The sequence below is a fragment of the Scyliorhinus canicula genome, chromosome 19, assembly GCF_902713615.1.
Source record: "Scyliorhinus canicula chromosome 19, sScyCan1.1, whole genome shotgun sequence".
NCBI classification, from domain to species: Eukaryota; Metazoa; Chordata; class Chondrichthyes; order Carcharhiniformes; family Scyliorhinidae; genus Scyliorhinus; species Scyliorhinus canicula.
Genome location: NC_052164.1, coordinates 50,781,551 through 50,805,824, shown reverse-complemented (window position 1 = coordinate 50,805,824; position 24,274 = coordinate 50,781,551). Strand labels below are relative to the sequence as shown.

At 45.8% G+C, this 24,274-nt stretch overlaps 1 protein-coding gene across 1 annotated transcript in view; it reads right to left on the bottom strand.

The window, feature by feature from the left end:
• The window catches only part of map3k3 (mitogen-activated protein kinase kinase kinase 3), a 194,056-nt gene that overhangs the window by 153,778 nt on the left and 16,004 nt on the right, over positions 1-24,274 (bottom strand). The window contains exons 2-4 of the mRNA XM_038778658.1: positions 11,834-11,912; positions 5,982-6,103; positions 5,826-5,866 (exon numbers count right to left, since the gene is read on the bottom strand). Of these exons, the coding sequence (XP_038634586.1) occupies positions 5,826-5,866; positions 5,982-6,103; positions 11,834-11,837 (167 nt within the window). The 5' untranslated portion in view covers positions 11,838-11,912. The remainder of the gene's footprint in view (positions 1-5,825; positions 5,867-5,981; positions 6,104-11,833; positions 11,913-24,274) is intronic.

Sequence of the window (24,274 nt, the reverse complement as noted above, 5' to 3'; positions counted from 1 at the left end):
GAGGGGATGAAGGCGGATTTTAAGAGGTGGGATGTCTTGCCGCCGGCAGGGCCGTTACAGAGTGAAACCCCCCCCACCCAAAAAGTCTTTTTTTTAAGGAAAGTCAGTGGGCTGATCACGGGGTTTGTATGGCCGGGAAAGGTCCCGCGGCAATGGAGGAAATTTTTGGAATGGGAACAAGGGTGGCTGGCATTGCCGAATTTGATAAATTATTATTGGGCAGCAAATAGTGCGGTGGTGAGCAAGTGGGCTGTGGAGGAGAGATCGGTCTGGGGACTGGTGGAGGCGTCGTTGTATAGCGGAACGAGTTTGAGGGCACTGTTGTTGTTGCCTTTGCCATTTTAACCGGCCAGGTACTCTGTAATCCCAGTGTGGCATCGGCTTTAATGGTGTGGGGGCATTGTAGGCAGCATTTTGACTGGAGGGTACGTCGTTGTGGGCACCGATCTGTGACAATCATAGGTTTGTGCCGGCAGGGCTAGACGTGAGGTTTCGGGGATGGCGGCAGGTGGGGTTTGAGTATTTCAGGGACTTCTTTATAGGGGAAAATTCACAACGCTGAAGGAGTTGGAGGAATTGTAAGTGCTGCCCAAGGGGATTTATGTATTTGCAGGTAAGAGATTTTGTGAGGAGCAAGGTGCCATCCTTCCCATGGCTGCCACCTCCGGTGTTGCAAGAATAAGCTGTTGCTGGAGGATGAGATGGGGAGCGGAGGGTGTCGGATATTTACAAGGAATTGATGGAGAGGGTGGGCGCCATGGTGAAGGATATTAGCTAAAATTCGGAGGAGGAGCTGGGAGGGGAGTTATGGGCTGGGGCATGGACAGAGGTCTTGTGGAAGGTCTCTCGTCCTGTGAGAGATTGAGTCTCATCCAGTTTAAAGTGGTCCTAGGGCCCACATGATGTTGGCGAGGATGAGCAGGTACTTTGCGGGGATGGAAGATAGAGTGAGTGGTGCACGAACCACATCTACATGTTCTGGGCATGTCCAGGACTGAGGGAGTTCTGGAAGGGGCTCTCGGAAATGATGTCCAAAGTGCTGGCTGTGGGGTGGTTCTGAATCCAGAGTTGGCGGTATTTGGCTTGTCAGAAGACCGGGAAGTGCAGAGGGAGAGAGAGGCCGATGCCTCTCTAATAGCTCAGAGATGAATTTTGTTGTGCTGGAGGGACTCGGAGCCGCCGAGCGATGATAAATAGTGAGCGATGTGGCAGAATTCCTGAGGTTGGAAAAGGTCAAGTACACTCTGCAGGTGTCGGTAGAGAGGTTGCCTGGAGTTGGATCCCATTCAATGATTTATTCAAGGGGAATTGATGTATCAGCGAGGGGAAGGAGGCTAATGGGGTTTCATCGAATTTGCAGTGTAGAAGGAGGCCATTCTGCCTATCGAGTTAACACTGGTCCTTGGAAAGAGCACCACACTTAAGCCCATGCCTCCACCCTATCCCCGTAACCCTACCTAATCTTTTTCACACTAAGGGGCAATTTAGCTTGGCCAATCCACCTAACCTGAACATCTCTGGACCATGGGAGGAAACTGGAGAACCCGGAAGAAACCCATGCAGACACGGGGAGAAAGTGGAAACTGCACACAGACTGTCACCTGATACCAGAATTGAACCCGGGTCCCTGGAGCTGTGAGGCAGCAAGGCTAACCACTGTGCTACCATGCCGCCGGGTTAAAATGGGGAAGGCGGGATGTTGGTATTGGGGGGCTGGAGGGGTGGTTGTTTATTGGGTTGATGTGTCGTTCTTCTGATATTCTGTATTCCGTGTATATATTTTAAATGCCATAAATAAAAATATTTTTTATAAAAAGGAAATATATCCCCATTCCTTCATTGTTCCTGGTTCAAAAATTTGCAACTCCCTTCGTTACAGCGCTGTGAATGCACCAATGGCACATGGACTACTGCAGTTCAAGCAAACACCGTTGGCAGATACTACGAATAAATTAAATAAAATGCACAGTGAGCAAAAATGATTATGAACTTGCACGTTCAGTGTGTTTTGATTTAGTGCTTCTGATGCACGATGTTTCGCACTTCTCTCATGTTGGTTCTTTTACACTCTTGCTGTTCCAAGTTTTCAAATAAAGGGCCATAACTTCCATGAAGTAGCAATAACAGTCGGATTGTCACTCTTCTCCTATTTACTTACACTGAAACTATCCACACCTTTCATGCATGACCTTTCAACTTGGGCTGGGTGAGAAAGGTGCAGTGAGTTTAAGGCCTCTGTTGAGGGCAGAGTCAGCACTAGTTGCTGTAAAGCAGGCAGCTATTTAGAGTAGCCTGGGAGAAGGCAAGTGTGTGAGTTAAGTGGATATGATGGGTGTCAGTTATTGCAGGGGGGGGGGGGGGGGAGAGGGGGGTTTAAATAGTCACAGTAACATAGAATCCGTACAATGCAGAAGGAGGCCATTCAGCCCATTGAGTCTGGACTGACCCTCTCGGGAGCCCCCCACTCCGGCATATGCCCGTAATCCCATCTAAACATTGGATACTAAGGGGCAATTAAGCATGGCTGAACCTGCACATCTTTGGACTGTGGGAGGAAGCCAAAGCACCCAGAGGAACCCCGGGCAACCACAGGGAGAGCGTACAAACTCCCCGCAGACAGTGACCCTATGGTCGGAATTGAACCCGGGTCCCCTGCACTGTGATGCAGCCGTGCTAAGCATTATGTCACCGTGCTGCCCTTGAGAGACAAGCTCAAAGACAAATATCTACTGGGCTTCAAACTTTCCACAGACTGTCACCTGAGGTCGGATTCAAACCCGGGCCCCTGGTGCTTGGAGGCAGCAGTGCTAACCACTGCGCCACCGTGCTGTCAAGTCAGTAAAGGAAGTCAGGGGTCCCATGGGAGGATATTCAAAGGTCCTGTGGGGAGTGGGGAAGGTAGTTGGGGGGGACCAGTAGTCAGATGGTTGGATGGGCAAGGGGGGGGATAGAGGAGGAGTCGGGGGAGGGTGGGAGGGATAGTCAGGTTTCCTGTGGGGGGGGGGTCCGGAATCAGCACTATAGTTCCCAGAGTTGGAAGTTGTTTTTATTCTTCTAACTTTTCCTGGGTAATTATTCCTGCAAGACAGTTGGAGCAATTCTCCTCCTACTGAGCTAGGTTACTGAACAGGCATCAGATTCACAACGTACACCAAACACAGCTTCATATCCTGTCTAAGAAAACCGTAAACTGAGAACCAAGATTAATGGCAAAATAAAATTATTGCTAACGTATACACAATGCTGATCTGGGGTCAGCACACCAAGCAACAGTTCTGTTTTTTGGCAGACATCAGTTAAGATGATTTCTAGTTTCAATTGCAGATAAGAAATTCCACAATTAGCTTTATTTGATCTTATTGGCAAATGTCCATAAACATCAACTCTGCAGAAACGGGCTAGAAAATTGATTTGGCCGACCTAGATCCAAACTTTTCAAAGAAAGTAATACCATTAGTCTTATGTAAATTGGCACAAAACAATAAATGTGGCGTCCCACATTAGTGGGAATGTATCACTGACTTGGGAGAGCTTCTGAGCTCTTCAGAGCAATGCTGCGAGATCTTTTACATCCACCTGAAAGGACAGTTTAAAATCAGAGTTAAAGATGGCCCCTCCATCAGTGCAGCACTCCCCAGTGAGGTACTCGGAGTGCAGACTTAAATTATATCTTCAAGTTAAGAAGGTGGAACTTGAACGTACAACTTTCTCAAAGGAGAGTGCTACCACTGATCCATGGCTGACAGCTCGGGAGAAGGAAGCAAGGGCTACCACACCTCAAGTGACATGTGTACTTCTCCACACAGAAACATTACAGAGGCTCCCAGCTAGAGCGCAGGATGTATGGGCCACACAAGAATGCAAAAGGGGCATAATATTTTACAAAAGAAAAAGTAAAAAATGAGTACTGGCATGAATTAGGATATCTACTCAACTTTCTGGATTTATCCCAGAGACATACGGTGGTGGCAAGAGTTAAGCAAATGGAACTCAATTAAGTTTTCCAACAACCTGTTCAGTGAGTGCCACCTGGACTGCCGCAGCACCAACTTACAGGGTTACCTAGAGTCAACTTTCAGTTTCCACTACTGAGCCAGATTGACTGGCTAACCATTTGAAGGGCCTGGAGCACTGCACATCTGCCTGGTTCAAGTACTGATTTCCCAAAACTATATGAAGGATGGAATTAGTCCCAAGCTTTCTAGGGAATAAGGGTGAATTTTCAGCAATATCATTCAACTGCAATGTAAGAGCAGGGAACAGAGTTCCTGCATATTTACCGCCTGGTCTTCCAGCAGTGGGGAACTTCTATAATTGTCCAGGCTCCAATGCTATTTCTGGGATTTTCAACCACAAGCAAGGCTGAATGTTCCCAGGGATTAAATATTAGTGACTGATGCATTTGATGAATCATTCCATCATCATTAATGCCTAAGTAACACCAAGTACCTGAAATGCAATTTCACTCCTGATGTCCAGTGTTCCAAAGGCTGCGGTGCTGGGCGAGGGGAGGGGGTGTGTTTAAAAAATCAAGATGCTGCATTGTTGTTGCTATTAATCACACTAGGCAAAATGGTGTATTAAAAAAAAAAGCTGAATTTCTACATTCAATCCAATCCTGGTTGATTTCATCTTGGCTTCAACTCCAAATTCCTGCCTGCCCCCAATAAGCTTTGAATTGGTTTACTGCAATCTTGAATATATTTGGTGATACAGTCTCCACAGCTCTCTGGGGTAAGGAATTCCAAAGATTCACAATCCCCAGAGAAGAAATCCTCTTTGTCTCCAATTCTAATAGGCAGCCCAGTGCTTTTGAAACTATGCCCCCTAGTTCTAGATTCCCCCACAAGGGGAAACATCCTCTCCGTATCTACCCCATCAAGCCCCAACAGAATCGTATCTTTTAATAAGGTCACCTCTCATTCTTCTGAACTCCAATGAATATTGACCCAATTTGCTCAACCTTTCCTCACACGACAAACCCCCTCACCCCAGGAATCAGCCATGAACCTTCTCCGAACCATCACTTGTGCAAATATTTCTTGCCTTAAATAAAGAGACCAAAACTACCCACAAAGGCCTAGGTATGATCTCACCAATGCTTTCTACAGTTGTAGCAAGACTTATCTACTTTTATACTCCACCCTCCTTGTAAAAAAAATCAGCATTCCATTTGCCTTCCTAATTATTTGCTGTACCCGCATGCTAAACTTTTCTATTTCTCATACGACGGCACCCAGATCCCCCTGTACTTCAGCATTATGTAGTCCCTCACCATTTAAATAGTATCCTGCTTTTCTATTTTTCCTGTCAAAGTGGACATCCTCACATTTTCCTACATTATACTCCAGTTGCCAAATGTTTGCTCATTCACTTAACCTATCTATATTGCTTTACAATCTCTTTGTCAACAAAGTGGAGTAAACAGTGAACTGTAATCAATAAAAAAACTTGGAAAGAGAAAACAGCAGGCCAACCTTAGTAATACAATAGAGCTATATTAAAGATTGGCAAAATGAAGTCACGGCTACAGAATTGCTCAAGTCAGCCACTTATAATCTACACGAAATGTCAATTTTTGTAAACAATACATGCAGTGGTCGTGTGTTACGTCAAACCACTGGCCTTTCACATATCATGGAGCACAGCCTGACTTCTAAGATGATTACATCTTCAAATTTTTTAACAAAATAGTAAAACCGGGAACATACAAACTCTTGCTTTGTAGTCTCTCATTCAAGATTAAACAGAACGTACAGAGTTTTTGAAATCCATAGACAAAAAACGGCTTTGGTTTAGTTGATTGGCATTACAATATTACATACCTTCTTTCACCATTATGTTCAAACTTTATTCGAACGTCATTCTGCAATGGAATGGAAAGTTTTTGCATTAGGAAGTATGTTTTTGCAAAGTAATGTAGAGATGATAGTTCAATTCAAACATTTAACAACTGATCAATTTCAGTGAACTCCTCTCACCTGCTTGTTGGCGTGGACACTGGCTTTGCTCTTTACGCTGTCGTAGCCACTCATTCGGCTCCTTCGTCCCATTTGCAGGGCAACCAGGTCCTTCATAATGGACTTTAAAGCTTCCTGCTCATCTGAGTTAAAAGTGAAATCAGAATGTTAATGCAATCCAGAGCTGTGAGTAATTACAACATATTACAGCTCAGGAAATCATTAAACCCACCGTTGTCTGTGCCGGCTCTTTGAGAAAGCTATCTAAACAGTCTCATTCCCCACCCCTTTCCCCAAAGCCCTGCAAATATTTCCATTTTAAATATATATCCAATTCTCTTTTGAAAGTTAATATTCACCTTGCTTTCAGCCAATGAATTCCTAATCACCATTACTCACTCCATAAAAAGAAAAATTCTCATCTCCCCTCAAGTTCTGGTCACTTTGTCTAAGATCAGTTACAAACATACAGAAGGAGATCAGAAATAGGCCATTCAGCCCCTCCACCAGGAGTTGGTTTCACACTGTGGGCTAAATCGCTGGCTTGTAATACAGAACAGTGCCAGCGGGTTCAATTCCCGTACCAGCCTCCCCGAACAGGCACCAGAATGTGGCGACTAGGGGCTTTTCACAGTAACTTCACTGAAGCCTGCTCGTGACAATAAGCGATTATTATTATATGGCAAATGCCTTATGGAAATCGAAGTACAGCACATCCACAGGTTTCCCTTTCTCCATGTTGCTAACTACTTCCTCAAATGACTCCAATTAAGTAGTCAAACATGATTTTCCTTGCATAAAACCACCTCCTTAACAATAGATTTCAGCAATTTCCCTATGACAGGTGTTATCCACTGGTTACCAACCCAACTGCCAGTGGGAACAGTTTCTTCAAAGGCTTCTGTATCTTACTGAAGGCTTCTGTATCTTACTGCTTCTAGATTGAGGGTTAAGAGGTCACATAGACCAGTATTTCTCATTACCTAAAAATTGAAAACTTATGATGGAAGGAGGTCATTGATGAAGCAGCTGAAGATGGCTGGACCTCAGTCACGACCCTGAAGAATTCCTGTAGTGATGCCCTGGAGCGGAGATCACTGACCTCCAATAACCAGAAGATCTATCTTTGTGCCAGGTATGACTCCAACCAGTGGAGTAATTCAAACATTCCATTAACAAAATCCCAGATTCCACAGACATTTTAAAGAAATTATAAATTTTGCTTCCTGTATTGATACTGGATCAAAAATTGTAACAATATATTTATCTAGCTTCCCCTCGAATGCATATATGATAACTGCTGTCAAATGGAGCAGTCGAGGCATTCCACCGGAGTGGTCAATGCGCTCCACATTCTCACGCCTCTGACTAAAGAGGTTTTGTCTGAATTTCTTATTGGGTTGATTTACGATACCCAATTTTGGGCTCGCCCACAAATGGTAATATCTTCTGCAGGTTTATCCTATCAAACCCTTTCACAGTTTTAAAGATCTCTATCACGACGCCTCTCAAGTTTCTCTTTCCTATAAAAAAGAGCCCAAGCGTGTTGAATCCTTCCTGACTGCTGTCACGTTTATTTTTCTATTATATGTAGTGCACTACATAGACGCTGCTGAAATCCATTAAAGTGGTTTATAGCAGCACAATGATTCTGGCGGTCAGTATGAATTGATACAGCATCACCGTGTTCTGAAATTACACCTGAAACTGCTCACATGTTGAACTCAAAATGCATGCACGGATTTAAAAATAAAAACATGACAAGAAAGACGGCCCAGGACCAATGCGGCATCAGCACATGGTGACAGAGTGCCAATTCTGTTCTCTCAGTCTTAGCAATGCTGCTACTCAGAAGAATCACTCAAAGATCCTTTACTGGATGGAGGGGGCCACCCGGTCACACTTGTCAGCCTCTCCTCGCTGCAAGTAGCTGAACAGCAAACCTTTCGCAGGGACAGTTTTTCCATATCTAACGAATGTTGGACCTACCTTGGGAGTATTTGATGGGAGAATGTAGAGGATGACTTACTCTCTATTCAAGCTGCACTGTGCATGCGTGCTTTGGTATAACCCGAGCAGCAGCTTCCTTCCTATCCATTCCGAAATAGTATGTAAAAGATGGGCATTTTCAAAACTTAGAAGATTTTTTTAATAAAAGAGAGAATAGTCCCTACTTTGATCAATGCTGTTGGGCTTGACATAGCTTTGCAAAAATTTGCACGTGTCGGTGTATACACAACAGCTGTGCTTCCGCCAGTCAGGATGTGCCTTTGTTTGAATTTCCCAGTCCTGCCACCTCACTAGTCTGTTACTCAGTTGACATCTTGCACAGTCATGCCTTCCCATCAAGTCTCGAGTGGCCCAAGAAGGGATGGCTATGTACAGCTGTTACAGCAATCCGTGCCTTTACTGAGCAGATAATAGAAGCAGTTGGGACAGTTTAAGGGCTGCATACAGCAGGCTCAATCTTTTATTAGACATCAAAATTATTTCAGCAAAAATTAGCATTTACTTTGTAAATATAGAACCGTGCATTTTCTAAGGTATAGCAAATGCTTTAAAAGCAGCATTTCAGGAGAAAACTACTAAATAACAAAGAGAATATTTGAGTACTGACAAAATAGCAAATTGCCTATTGTTCTGTTAATAAGGAATCCTGTACACTAAGAACAGCAAACATGGCAGCAATGATGTGAAGTGAGAGGATTAAGTAAGGACTGGCTGTCCTGCTCTCAATAGCCTAGTTACATCTGTTCAAGCGACAATAATATAGTTAATTAATTTACAATTTTATATATTACTGATACCTAATTTTGGATTCCTCCTGCTTGTCCTGATAACTGAATGAGCTGCAATAGCTCACATTTATTAAAGATTCGGTGGATTGAGGGGGTGGGGTAGAGGGAGGATAGCCGGGCGGGTGAAGTGGGAGAGGGAGCGTGCCGAACGGATGAGCGGGGAGCCGGGCGGGTGAGCGGGGAGCCGGGCGGGTGAGCGGGGAGCCGGGCGGGTGAGCGGGGAGCCGGGCGGGTGAGCGGGGAGCCGGGCGGGTGAGCGGGGAGCCGGGCGGGTGAGCGGGGAGCCGGGCGGGTGAGGGGGGAGCCGGGCGGTTGAGGGGGGAGCCGGGCGGGTGAGGGGGGAGCCGGGCGGGTGAGGGGGGAGCCGGGCGGGTGAGGGGGGAGCCGGGCGGGTGAGGGGGGAGCCGGGCGGGTGAGGGGGGAGCCGGGCGGGTGAGGGGGGAGCCGGGCGGGTGAGGGGGGAGCCGGGCGGGTGAGGGGGGAGCCGGGCGGGTGAGGGGGGAGTCGGACGGGTGAGGGGGGAGTCGGACGGGTGAGGGGGCGTGCCGGGCAGGTGAGGGGGCGTGCCGGGCGGGTGAGGGGGGTTGTGTGCCGGGCGGGTGGGGGGCGTGGGGGTTGTGTGCCGGGCGGGTGGGGGGCGTGGGGGTTGTGTGCCGGGCGGGTGGGGGGGTGTTCCGGGCGGGTGAGGAGGGAGGGGAGGTGAGGGGGGGGGGGGGGGGGGGGAGAGCCGGGCGGGTGAGGTGGAGAGGGGTGGGTCAGGGGGAAGAGGGGGTGCCGGGCAGGGGAAAAGCTGGGTGGGTGGGTGGGGGGGGGGGAGATCCGGGTGGGTGAGGGGGAGAGAGGTGGGGGAGGGGGGAGCCAGGCGGATGAGGTAGAGAGGGGTAGGGGAGGGGGAATCTGGGTGGGTGAAGGGGGAAGAGGGGTAGCCCTGGGCAGGTGGGCCACGCGAGCTAATGGCAGGCACCCAAGAACGAGGGAGCGGGATAAAAGAGTGTGAACCGAGTGGGTGCACACGTGAGAAAGAGATAAGTGTCCAATATGAGAATCCAGCATTCCAGCAGCATTTTCCCATTTGAACCAAAAGGTGCAACAACACTCGTCCCATTAAAAATGAAAGAAAGGTGAGGCTCAAGAACGTTTTGTAATAAGAGAACTTTTTAATTGTAGTAAATGGATAAATATGGGAAATAGAAATAAAAATTTTAATATAAATTTAGAGTACCCAATTTTCTGTTCAATTAAGGGGCAATTTTAGTGTGGCAAATCCATCTAACCTGCACATCTTTTGGTTTTGGGGGTGAGATCCACGGAGAGAATGTGTAAACTCCACACGGACAGTGACCCGGATCAAACCCAGATCCACAGCGCCGTGATGTGTTGGGTGCTCTGGATCCGTGAAACACATACAGGCCCCAAAACTTAAAATAGTACAAGACTATTTTATTAAACTATAAACTGTTGAACATACTCTTACTGTGGGTTAACACGGTGTTAGATTAACTAAAGACCTGTGCCTGTCCTAACTAGTCTGATCACTCAGCACATGGTGAGGGTCTGTGCTGTAAACTATAAGCTCTTGTACTTCTGAAAGGCTGCATCCCGAATGAGCGGGAAAACTAATGCCCTCTGTCTTTATAGTGAGTGTGCTCTAACTGGTGATTGGCTGCGGTGTTTGTGCATGTTGATTGGTCCTATTGTATGTCCATTAGTGTGTGTGTCTGTACCATGATATACTGGTGTATATTATAACAGGGGTGAGATCCATGCAGACACAGAGAGAATGTGCAAACTCCACACGGACAGTGACCCGGGATTGGGATCGAACCAGGATCCTCAGCGCCGTGAGGTGGCAGTGCTAACCACCGCGCCACCGTGCCGCTGGAGGAAATAGAAAATAGTTTTCTAAATTAGGATTTTGTATGTCTGTCCCCATTTTTTCTGGTTTTACTCTTCAACACAATAAAAATATTTCTTAGGGGCCCCTTCAGTAACCTTTGGAGGTCAAAAGGATTCCATGGCTGGAAAAGCTTAGGAAATCCTGTCTCAGTAAATGCAAGCTGCGGTTGCTGCCACGGTGATCACCTTTAGCTGTACTGTCAGATGAATGCTGATTGCCTTTGCAAACTGGACAGACCCAGGAGATCATAACGTAAAATGATTGACATCAAGTGAAAATTGCTAATTTTATCCAGGTTATGTGTCAACAAGAAAGTCAGGCCTAATCACATGTACACCACCAATCAAATGCCAACATCTTGAAAAGGCTGGGATAAAGTCAATTAGTTGTCTTGCCAAGGCAGTGATTTGGAAATTGGAAGAGGAAGATGCATTACAAAAATTGGGAGACAAACACTTCCTGCAGGTGACATGACAGTACCATAGCTTAACTAGCCCATTTCTCTCGGTGATCCTCTGCTCAGTCCATTCCAATAGAATAAAATGGATTTCATGAGGACAACCCTTCATCATGAGATGTCACATGATAACCACCTTGTGATTTTCTACCACAGTATAGAGTTCTTTGTTAAATGAGTCATGGTGAACTTGGCAAGATAGAGCAGCGGTTATCTGCTAATCAGCATAGCGGCTAGGATACTGACTGCATTCGAAACATGGAGTCTGACATGATTTGCTAAAATATCCTGGCAGGATAACCAAATCATAGAATCATAGAATTTACAGCGCAGAAGAGGGGCCATTTGGCCCATCAAGTCTGCACTAGCTCTTGGAAAGAGCACCCCCACTCAAGCCCACACCTCCACCCTATCCCCGCAACCTTTTTGGACACCAAGGGTAATTTAGCATGGCCAATCCACCTAACCCGCACATCTTTGGACTGTGGAAGGAAACCGGACCGGCACCCGGAGGAAACCCATGCAGACACGGGGAGAACATGCAGACTCCACACAGACAGTGACCCAAGTCGGGAATTCAACCTGGGACTCTAGAGCTGTGAAGCAACAGTGCTAACCACTATGCTACTGTGCTGCCCATATCAATCTTTTGGTAAGGTCAGTTCCACACGGAAATGAATGGCCTGAGCAGTTAACTGTTTCTGGAAGAGAGTTCACTTACCCATGTTTGCAGCAGGCAATATTGCAAATTCAGTTTAAGTCTGGCAGAATTTCCTCTGCTCAACAGTCATCTATGGCAACTGTGAAGATAACAGATAAGATGTTGAATTAAACAAATGGCAATCTTGTATTTCAAAACACCAGGCTTGATTTATAGCAATTCAATGTATTTACTTGGATTGAATCCCCCCCAAAATTCAATAAGCCATCTGAAAAGGCAAAGTATTTATGGATTGATCGTTTCGTGCCTATTGACAGTCCTTTTTAATTTGGACTGGCCAGTTTCTAGCCAGGTTATACCATGGTTGCAGTCTGTCCAAGTGGTGAGTAACATTAGTTAACCGGCATACATTAACTAGCCAAATAGGCTTTTAGCTCGGCTGAGTCTGAGCAACACTTTCATTCTTTGGAATGTAGTCGTTTGTCTGCTGTTACAGTTCCAGAGACAGCGTCATATCTTCACAGATTCCTGACTAGAAGCAACCTGCTCAACCACAAGATACTAAAGTTTCACAACCAGAGGAGTCTTTATTAGAAAACCCAAGGTAGATTTGTGGCATTTAACAGTTAATAAAATGAATGTCAGGGCGGCACGTGGCACAGTGGTTAGCACTGGGACTACAGCACTGAGGACCCGGGTTCCAATCCCGGCCCTGGGTCACTGTCCGTGTGGAGTTTGCACATTCTCCCCGTGTCTGCATGGGTTACACCCCCACAACCCCAAGAAGTGCAGTTTAGGTGGATTGGCCATGCTAAATTGCCCCTTAATTGGAAAAAAAATAATTGGCTACTCTAAATTTATATTTTAAAAAAGTTACAAAAAGAATGAATAAGTAAATCTGTTGCTATCCAAGGTTCCCAAATAGGCCTCTGAGCCTTTGGATAAATTGTACAGGATCCTCAAAGTGGCAATATATTTTGCACAGGGCCAACATATCTGGTTGAAGTATCCCCACAGGGGCTCTTTATACATGGAAACCAGGCTGAGCACGCAAATCTGCATGGGCGGATTGCATAAAGTTGACCCCATTTAGCTGTCAGTTCTCTGATTCACAACTTTTCGAGCTGATCTTCCAGGATTATGAGGGAAGGGGGTTCCACTTGTGTGTGCACTGCAGCACATTCAAGCATACACAAACAATCCTAATTGGCACAGTGGTTAGCACTGTTGCTTCACAGCACCAGGAACCAGGGTTTGATTGCTGGCTTGGGTCAGTCCGTGCGGAGGCTGCACATTCTCCCCATGCCAGCATGGGTTTCCTCCAGGTGCTCCGGTTTCCTCCCACAAGTCCCAAAGACGTGCTTGTTAGGTGAAATGGACATTCTGAATTCTCCCTCTGTGTACCCAAACAGGCGCCGCAGTGTGGCGACTAGGGAATTTTCACAGTAACTTCATTGTAGTGTTAATGTAAGCCTACTTGTGACACTAATAAAGATGATTATTATTGTAACAGAGAATAGAACAAAGTGCGTACACCGACAGAATGGAATGGACAACTGTCTGTACAAAAGTCACTTCAAGGTAGCCCCAGCATAAATTAACTTCAATGGAGCACTATGTATGATCGACAGAACATTCCATGACATAATGATCTCCAAATACAGCCAGCGACAAACCTAACAGCAGAGGATTCTAAATCCAGGGATAAAAGTGCCTGAAGACAAGGTGGTCTGAAATTTGGTTTTGAGGAGTTATGTAGTCATGAAGCTTCTGGTGCAAATGCTTTCAGGCTACTTTAAATGGGTGGAATTATCAGACATCAGTTGGGTAGAGATATTAGATTACCTTTACTTTCTACTACCAACAAGACAGTATAGACAAAAGACACTTGCATCAAATCACCAAATTTCTGGTTAGCACTGCTGCCTCACGGCACTGAGGACTAGGGTTCAATCCCGGCCCTGGGTCACTGTCTCTGTGGAGTTTGCACATTCTCCCCGTGTTTGCGTGGATCTTACCCCCACAACCCAAAGATGTGCCGGTTAGGTGGATTGGCCATGCTAAATTGCCCCTTAATTGAGAAAAAAAATTGGGTACTCTAAATTTATTTTTTAAAATCACCACATTTCAATATTCAATGCAATTCGAGCAAACTATGGGTTGTGATCCAGATGAAATTTTGAGATCACAGGCTCTGAGACAGCAATGGCTGCCTTGGAGTCAGATCGAGCATCAATAGCCGCAAAGACCCTTTCAATCCTCGTTTTCTAATTGTAAGTCTGGCCAATCTTGAGGCTTGATCCTCAAGATCCCTGATCCCTGTCTGTGTGGAGTTTGCACATTCTCCCCGGGTCTGCGTGGGTCTCACCCCCACAACCCAAAAAGATTTACAGGGTAGGTGAACTGGCCACACTAAATTGCACCTTAATTGGAAAAAAAAGAATTGGGCACTCATTAAAAAGATTAATTCTGGATTGCACGGGCAAAGAACTAATCCAGACACGAGGGCCAAATGGTTTCCTGTGCTAAAAATGTCCTTGATTCGATACCTAGGACATTTACACTCGTCCTCATACAAACATTACTGCTACATTTCAGACTCTAAAGTGACATGAACTCATTGCCATTCATAATATCTGAGGCACTTTTTATACACTGTTTTCAGCACACACTACATCTAGTGGGTGTGCTGATGTCAAAGCGATTAGCCTGCTAGAAAGTGGACACTGCAATCAAAGGCCACGGGAAAGCATTGGGGTCAAGTCTGCGAGGAGTTCAATATGTTTGGTTTGGGGCTGAGGCAGGCTGTTCCAAATACAGTTAAAAGATGACTTAAACGGACCATGCCCGATTTATCATGTTTGTCGCTGAAAAGTGTGTAATGCTTTTAATTATTTGTGACAGGAAAGACAGGGAACAACCAGGATAGTAAAGGGATTAAATTGCTTAAATTGTCCAAAATAGCTGGCACCTTTAATGCATTATAAGCAGTTCCTTTGTAATTGACACCTTTGGAAACATCTAGCACAGGGGTGGGCAAACTTTTCCTTGCAAGGGCCACATTCAGAAATTCACAATTTTAAAGGGCCGCATAGTATATTAAGTAAAATAATTACTTCACCCGGTTATGATTCTGGGCGCCTCATATAGAACATAGAACAGTACAGCACAGAACAGGCCCTTCGGCCCTCGACGTTGTGCCGAGCAATGATCACCCTACTCAAGTCAACGTATCCACTCTATACCAGTAAGTAACCCAACAGCCCCCCCATTAACCTTAAAAAAATAATTAAAATTTTTAAAAATGTTTAAAAAAAAATTTTTTTTTTTTTAATGACTTGGTGGGCCGCATAAAGACCTTTGGCGGGCCGCATGCGGCCCGCGGGCCGTAGTTTGCCCACCCCTGATCCAGCACCAAGCACCTGATAACGGCATCTGTTCAGGATAAATAGAGACAGTATAAATAGTGGCCACGATACCAAAGAAAGAATATGTTGCATTTTTAGTGTTTTTCACATTTTTAGTTCAACTCAGAGCACTTTACTGTCCATAGAACATACAGTGCAGGAGGAGGTCATTCGGCCCATCGAGTCTGCACCGGCCCACATGAAGCCCTCACTTTCACCCTATCGCCGTAACCCAATACCCCTCCTAACCTTTTTGGACACTAAGGACAATTTAGCATGCCACCTAACCTGCACATCTTTGGACTGTGGGAGGAAAAGGAGCACCTGGAGGAAACCCACACAGACACGGGGAGGACGTGCAGACACTGCACAGACAGTGACCCAGCGGGGAATCGAACCTGAGACCCTGGCGCTATGAAGCCACAGTGCTGCCCCAAAATAGGTTAATTTTGAAGTGCAGCCAACATTGTTTCATCAATACACCTTCATGGGGAGATGAAATGAAATGAAAAAAATGAAATGAAAATCGCTTATTGCCACAAGTAGGCTTTAAATGAAGTTACTGTGAAACGCCCCTAGTCGCCACATTCTGGCGCCTGTTCAGGGATGCTGGTACGGGAAATGAACTGTGCTGCTGGCCTGCCCTGGTCTGCTTTCAAAGCCAGTGGTGCAGTAGTAATGTCACTGGACTACTAATCCAGAGACTGATGGCCTGGGGACATGGGTTCAAATTTCACCAAGGCAGATGATCCAATTTGAAATCAAATAATAAACCTGGAAAGTAAAATTAGTCTCAGTAATGGTGACCATGAAATGATTGTCAATTATTGCAAAAGCCTTCTGGTTCATTAATGTCCTTCAGGGAGGGAAATCTATTGTCCTTGCCTGGTCTGGCCTATATATGACTCCAGATCCACAGAAATATGGTTGATTCTGATTTTGGTTATGGGCTAAATGCTGGCAAGGAAACCAGGAGAATTCTTTATTTCTTCAAATACTGCCATGGGATATTTCACACTAATGAAGCAAGTGGATGAGGTCTCAGTTTAACATCTCACCCAAAGCACAGCCTCGTGGCGACAGAGCAGTGTGCCTAATTAGCTTTTTGATGCTAATACATTGTGAGGGGGCAGGAGTGGGGGTGAATAATCACAATTGAGCAATATAATTATTGTACGATGCTCTTAATGCATCATCTTAAACATAGATCACCTGTAATTAACAACAATTAGGCATGACCCAACTTTGGTATCTCCAAGTCTATAATGCAATTTAACCTGCTGCTTTTTCCTGTTGAAATGGACATAGCAAGACAGTTATAAAATGCCTTTTACTCGATCAAAATTGGATTTAGGGAGAGAAAGCCTAAAATAGAATTCAACAAAGATGATCCAAACACACGATTCTTTACTTTTATTCTTGTGGTGACATGTATTGTAAAGCCAGATTGCTGCTTCACAGAACCTTATAGCACAGGAGGCCATTCTGTCCATTCTCTTGGATCTTCAAATGAGTTATCCAATAAGTCCCATTCCATGACTCTTTCCCCAAAGCAATGCAAACATTTTCTTTTCAAGTCTGTACTTGTATCTAATTTCCTTTTGAAAGTTATTATTGAATCTTCTCCATGTTACCAGCATTCTGGCTGGCCACCCTTCTTGAAGCTTTCACCCTTAGCCTCACAGCTAACACATACATTGTACCTATTGGACAGGACCAAAGACTGCAAGGCCCCCTTCTCTATTTTCCCTATAGCTCCCACTACCCTGTTGAATATCAATCACGCACTCCCCTTCCTGCAGCTCTGCTTTTCTGCGGTATGATTATTTTAAAAATAAATTTAGAGTACCTAATTTTTTTTTCCAATTAAGGGACAATTGAGTGTGGCAAATCCACCTAACCTGCACATCTTTTGGGTTGTGGGGGCGAGAACCAAGCAGACATGGGGAGAATGTGCAAACTCCACACAGTGACCTGGGGTCGGGATTGAACCCGGGTCCTCAGCGCCGTAGGCAGCAGTGCTAACCACTGGGCCACCGTGCCGCTCGAGGTATGATTTTATGCTGAAGAACTCTATCCAGAAATTTATTTCAAGCAGTGCAATCTGGATCATCATAACTCACCGTGGAAAAAAATAACTTCCCATCTCTCCTCTGGTTCTTTTGTCAATCTGTGCCCTCTGGTTACCAACCCACTCTGTCAAAACTTAGAAAATAGGAGGAGCAGGCCATTCTGCCCTTCGACCCTTTTCTGCCATTCATTATGATCATGGCTGATCAATCAACTTAATAGCCTAATCCCGCTTTCCCTCCATATCCTTTGATCCTCTTTGCCCCAAGTGCCATATCTAACTGCTTCTTGAAAACACCACATTATTTTGAACACCTTTGTTAAATCTCCCCTGTTATAAAAGGAAAACAATTCCAGCTTCTCAAAATCTTTCCATATAACTGAAATTGCTCGTTATTTGCATTGTTCATTTGAATTAGGTCCAGATTTCTGTGCCTCCACCCTATGTTCGTGATCTATCTTATGCTGAGAAAATGTGCTTTGAATGATAGGCCGAATGTATTCGATTACATTTCCTCCCTCAGCTATTATGACTCTTCCCTTCTGTTGAGGACACTAATTTCGACTGAGGGTTCTGGTTGAAAACAGTTCGAATACATGTCAAGTGATCCAAGCGTGTCAAGCAAAGGCCCAAAGTGTTGGACTCACCAGTAGGAACCCCACTCCCAATAAGCACTGTTCCTGACAAACTGCACAGCAGATATTTACATTTCCATTGATGTCAACTTTGAAACCCAGTAGATATTGGTCTTTGATCTTGTCTCTCAAGGCCGGCATGGTCGCGGTGGTTAGCACTGTTGCCTCACAGCGCAAGGTACCCACGTTGGATTCTGACCTATAGTGACTGTGTGGAGTTTGCACGTTCTCCCCATGTCTGCGTGGCTTTCCTCCCACAGTAGGATTCAGGAAAATCCCAAGGCTTTTTATTCGTACATAAAAAGCAAGAGGGTAGTTAGGGAAAGGGTTGGCCCACTGAAGGACAGGGGAGGGAATCTATGTGTGGAGCAAGAGGAAATGGGCGAGGTACTAAAGAAATACTTTGCATCAGTATTCACCAAAGAGAAGGAATTGATGGATGTTGAGTTTGGAGAAGGGTGTATAAATAGCCTGGGTCACATTGAGATCCAAAAAGACAAGGTGTTGGGCGTCTTGAAAAATATTAAGGTAGATAAGTCCCCAGGGCCTGATGGGATCAACCCAGAATACTGAAGGAGGCAAGAGAGGAAATTGCTGAGGCCTTGACAGAAATCTTTGGATCCTCACTGTCTTCAGGTGATGACCCAGAGGAATGGAGAATAGCCAATGTTGTTCCATTGTTTAAGAAGGGTAGTAAGGATAATCCAGGGAACTACAGGCCGGTGAGCCTTACGTCAGCGGCAGGGAAATTACAAGAGAGAATTCTTCGAGACAGGATCTACTCCCATTTGGAAGCAAGTGGACGTATTAGCGAGAGGCAGCACGGTTTTGTGAAGGGGAGGTCGTGTCTCACTAACTTGATAGTTTTTCGAGGAGGTCATAAAAATTATTGATGGTAGGGTAGTGGATATTGTTCACATGGACTTCAGTAAGGCCTTTGACAAGGTCCCTCATGGCAGACTGGTACAAAAGGGGAAGTCACACGGGATCAGAGGTGAGCTGGCAAGATGGATACAGAACTGGCTAGGTCATAGAAGGCAGAGAGTAGCAATGGAAGGGTGCTTTTCTAATTGGAGGGCTGTGACTAGTGGTGGTTCCACAGGGATCAGTGCTGGGACCTTTGCTGTTCGTAGTATATATAAATGATTTGGAGGAAAATGTAACTGGTCTGACTAGTAAGTTTGGTGATGACACAAAGGTTGGTGGAATTGCGGATAGCGATGAGGACTGTCAGAGGATACAGCAGGATTTAGATTGTTTGGAGACTTGGACGGAGAGATAGCAGATGGAGTTTAATCCTGACAAATGTGAGGTAATGCATTTTGGAAGGTCTAATACAGGTAGGGAATATACAGTGAATGGTAGAACCCTCAAAAGTACCAACAGTTAGAGATCTAGGTGTACAGGTCCACAGGCCACTGGAAGGGGCAACACAGGTGGAGAATGTAGTCAAGAAGGCATACGGCATGCTTGCCTTCATTGGTTGGGGCATTGAGTACAAAAATTGGCAAGTCATGTTGCAGCTGTATAGAACCTCAGTTAGGCCACACTTGGGGTATAGTGTTCAATTCTGGTCGCCACACTATCAGAAGGATGTGGAGGCATTAGAGAGAGTGCAGAAGAGATTTACGAGGATGTTGCCTGGTATGGAGGGCATTAGCTATGAGGAGAGGTTGAAGAAACTTGATTTGTTCTCATTGGAATGACAGAGGTTGAGGGGCGACCTGATAGAGGTCTACAAAATTATGAGGGGCATAGACAGAGTGGATCGTCAGAGACTTTTTCCCAGGGTAGAGGGATCAATTACTAGGGGGTATAGGTTTAAGGTGAGAGGTGGAAAGGTTTAGAGGAGATGTACGAGGCAAGTTTTGTTTTTTACACAGAGGGTACTGGGTGCCTGGAACCCGCTGCTGGAGGTGGTGGAAGCAGCGACGATAGTGACATTTAAGGGGCATCTTGACAAATACATGAATAGGATGGGAATAGAGGGATACGGACCCCGGAAATGTGGAAGATTTTAGTTTGGACGGGCAGCATGGTCGGCGCAGGCTTGGAGGGCCAAAGGGCCTGTTCCTGTGCTGTACTTTTCTTTGTTCTTGTCCAAAGATCTGTAGGTTAGGTGGACTTGCAGTGCTGCATTGCCCCTTAGTGTCCGAAGGTGAGGTGGTGCGATCTTTTGGAGGGTCGGTGCAGACTCGATGGGTTTAATAGCCTCCTTCTGCACTGTAGGCATTCTATGATTCTAACCATTCATTAGAAAGAGAACATATAGATGGGACACGTTGCCGCTGTCTCTGGTGGGTAGGGTGCAATCAGTCAAGATGACGGTGCTCCCGAGATTTCTGTTCCTGTTCCAGTGCCTCCCCATCCTTATCCCGAAGGCCTTTTTCAGGCGGGTTAACAGGAGCGTTACGGGGTTTGTGTGGGCGCACGGGACCCCGAGAGTGAGAAGGGTGTTCTTGGAACGGGGCAGGGATAGGGTGGGCCAGCCCATTCTGTCCTCTAACGTTCCATGCGATCAGCCTGGGTGGGGGTTTCCAACACCCCCCCTGCCTACTAGCCATCACACTTTTTAGGCCAGCCTCGAGCTCGTGCCCTTCGCTTCCTTGAGTCCCCACTTGGGTAGTCGCCATTCCCGACCTCCCATGTGTCCCCCAGTAACACTTCCTCCCCTGTCAGCAAAGCAGCTGCCCCCCCCCCCCCAGCTACAAGACTAGAAACCCATTCCCCCAAGTCAAGCTCCAGCTTAAAGCCTGCCCGCCCCCCACTGCACTTCCGAGAGACAGCTGACCCATGTTGACTCGATAGCTCCCGTCCCTGGAACCAAGCAGTCTGTCTCCCTATTGTTCTCTCCCCTCCGCCCTCACATGAATAAACATTTTAAAAGCATCACATTCCCCAGTAAACAAACATCAGAAAAAACAGCGAAGAAACAGTCACTTTAGAAAAATAGTCACCCAAAAGGCAGAACCAAATTCAAAGCCCATCCCCTCTCTAACCAGCTCCCTGCAAGACAAAGCAACCGTTAACCATCCACACAGCCATTATTTCACACAGCGCTACTTAAATTTATACAATCCAGCACAACAAATCGCTGCCACAGTACTTCTCCAAGGCTTCAGTGTCTTTTAATTTGCCTCCAGCTTTATTTCTTTAATAAAGGTCCATACTTCGCCTGGCATTTCAAAGTAGAAGTCCCGTTCCTCATGTGTGACCCACAGACGGGCTGGGTACAGCATCCCGAACTTCACCTCCTTCTTAAAGAGGGTCATTTTTGCCCAATTGAACCCATCTCTTCTCTTGGTCAAATCCGCTCCCAGGTCCTGATAGATGTGCAACTCACAGTTCTCCCACTTGCTGCTCTGTTCTTTCTTGGCCCACCGCAAAACGTGTTCTTGTCCATTAAATGGTGAAAATGTACCACCATGGCCCTCGGTGGCTTGTTCGCTCGGGGGCCCCTTGTGAGCGCTCTGTCCAATTCCAGGGGCCGTGGGAACGCCCCAGCCTCCATCAACTTCTCCAACACGTCCGTCACATAAGCCCTCGCATCAGATCTCTCACTGCCTTCAGGGAGGCCAATAATTCTGAGATTCTGCCTCCTGGACCGATACTCCAGGTCTTCCAGCTTCTCCTGCATTCTTTTCTGGCGGTCGTTTATCATCCCCACCTTGTTTTCCAGCATGGTTATATACTCCTCGTGCTCGGACAACTTTTGTTCCACCTGGGCATGTTATCTTCTTGTGGTCAGTTTGAGGCCTCTCATTTTGGCAGGGAGGTAGGTTGCAAGATCAGGGAACAGTATGATGATGACACCATGGTAAAAGGAAAACATGTTTAAATGAAGCACGAGAATTGGCTCGATTGCCACTGTAGCAATGCTGATGGGGCATGGAGTCTCCAGATGTAGGGTGTATCATCATATTAATGCAATGTCAACCACTTGTTTGAGATCAGAAATGTTTAATCAAAATAAAACCAATGGAAACCTGATAGATAACAGCACATATAGGCAGCAGGGTGGTTAGCAATGCTATCTCACAATGCCATGGACTTGGGTGACTCTGTGGAGTTTGCACTTTCTCCCTGTGTCTGCGTGGGTTTTCTCTGGGTGCTCCAGTTTCTTCCCACAATCCAAAGATGTGTGGGCTAGGTGAACTGGCCATGCACAAATTGTCCCTTAGTATCCAAAAGGTTAGAGAGGTTATGGGGATAGGGCAGGGCATGGGTGGGGTGCTCTTTTGGAGGGTGGGCGCAGACTCGATGGGCCAAATGGCCTCCTTCTGTACTGTAGAGATTCTATTAGACTAGAATAAATGGAATGTAGCATTACTTCTGTAAAAAAGGGCCAAATATAATTCTGAAGTAAGCGTGAAAGCAAACAAGGAGTAATTTTGTCTCCGAGGACTCTACTTCGTATTACGGCAGGGTGTGTGAAGGGTATGGTATAACTGAAGTCTTGCTGCATTCTCAGCATTTACTAGGTCAATGTGCTGCCTGGGGTAGCATAAGGCTCTGAGACCCAGAGGTCCCACCCCAGTCTATGCAGATTCATCTGATCAGAGCCAAAGTACGAGGTACACTACAATAGGCCACAAGTGCCCAAGGTTAAGGCGGGAAGAAAGAAACAACCACAGTTTGCACTCCTAATCACTATTTTCAACTTGTGCTGTAAAGTACATGTGGACATTAGACTAGGACAGGGTTATATTTGTCAGAATGCGAGTGACACTCACAAGGTTGCATTTATTGCCCATTGCTCACTGCCTGACCTGGTGGCAGCTCTCCTTTTCAGAACAGAGTGGTTTGCTGGACCACTTCCGAGGGTATTAAGAGTAATCTGCATTACATGGTCCTGAGTCATAGGTGGGTTGGACCAGGTAAGGCTTAAACCCCTAAGGATATAGCATATGAATTGTGTTTTCACAACAATCTAAAGGTTTCAAAATTGCTTTTTCCTGATAAAAGCTCACAAATGACCAGATAAATTTTGCTTGGGTTGTGCAAATTGTAATTGAAATTTAAGGCCGTAGGTTGCTAGTTCTGTATCTCTTGGTGTAGCCCATGGTAAAACAGTGTGTGATGCCCCAAACGCTGGGTTCGCGCACACACAATACAGTCATTTTGGTTTAGGGGAAACACCAGAAAGCAGCTGACAACATAGCAAGAACTAAAGGCTACAAAGAAAGAAGGGGCAAGATTGGAGTTAGGTTTGAGGCCATGAACTGTACAAATTAAATTATAATAAGCATTTTAGAACATTAAACTTTTAATACGAAATCCATTAATCAACAGATCTGGAATTCATTCCATAGCTAGAAACACCAAGAAATTTGTAGCTTCCTAACAATCCATATAGTGAAAAGCCAGATACAGATTATAGATGAGGCTGAACGGAATATACCAGGAGACTAGCCCTACCTTGCAAAGAAAGTTCCATCAAATATGAAGTTAATATTTTGTGCGCCTGATTGCCATAAGATCGTAAGACATAGGAGCAGAATTAGGCCACTTGGTCCATCGAGTCTGCTCCGCCATTCAATCATGGCTGATATTTTCTCATCCCCATTCTCCTGTCTTCTCCCCATAACCCCTGATCCCCTTTTTAATCAAGAACCTATCCATTTCTGTCTTAAAGACACTCAGTGAATTGGCCTCCACAGCCTTCTGCGGCAACGAGTTCCACAGATTCACCACCCTCTGGCTGAAGAAATTCCTCTTCATCTCTGTTTTAAAGGATCGCCCTTTAGTCTGAGATGTGTCTCTGCTTCTAGTTTTTCCTACAAGTGGAAACATCCTCTCCACGTCCACTCTATCCAGGCCTCGCAGTATCGTGTAAATTTCAATAAGATCCCCTCTCATTCTTCTAAACTCCAACGAGCACAGACCCAGAGTCCTCAAGCGTTCCTCATACGACAAGTTCTTCATTCCAGGGATCATTCTTGTGAACCTCCTCTGGACCCTTTCCAAGGCCAGCACATCCTTCCTTAGATATGGGGCCCAAAACTGCTCACAATACTCCAAATGGGGTCTGACCAGAGCCTTATACAGCCTCAGAAGTACATCCCTGGTCTTGTATTCTAGCCCTCTTGACATGAATGCTAACATTGCATTTTCCTTCTTAACTGCCGACTGAACCTGCACATTAACCTTAAGGGAATCGTGAACAAGGATTCCCAAGTCCCTTCGTGCTTCTGCATTCCGAAGCATTTCCCCATTTAGAAAATAGTCTATGCCTAAATTCCTCCTTCCAAAGTGCATAACCTCACACTTTTCCACATTGTATTTAATTTGCCACTTCATTGCCCAATCTCCTAGCTTGTCCAAGTCCTTCTGCAGCCCCTCGCTTCCTCAATACTACCTGTCCCTCTGCAGATCTTTGTATCATCTG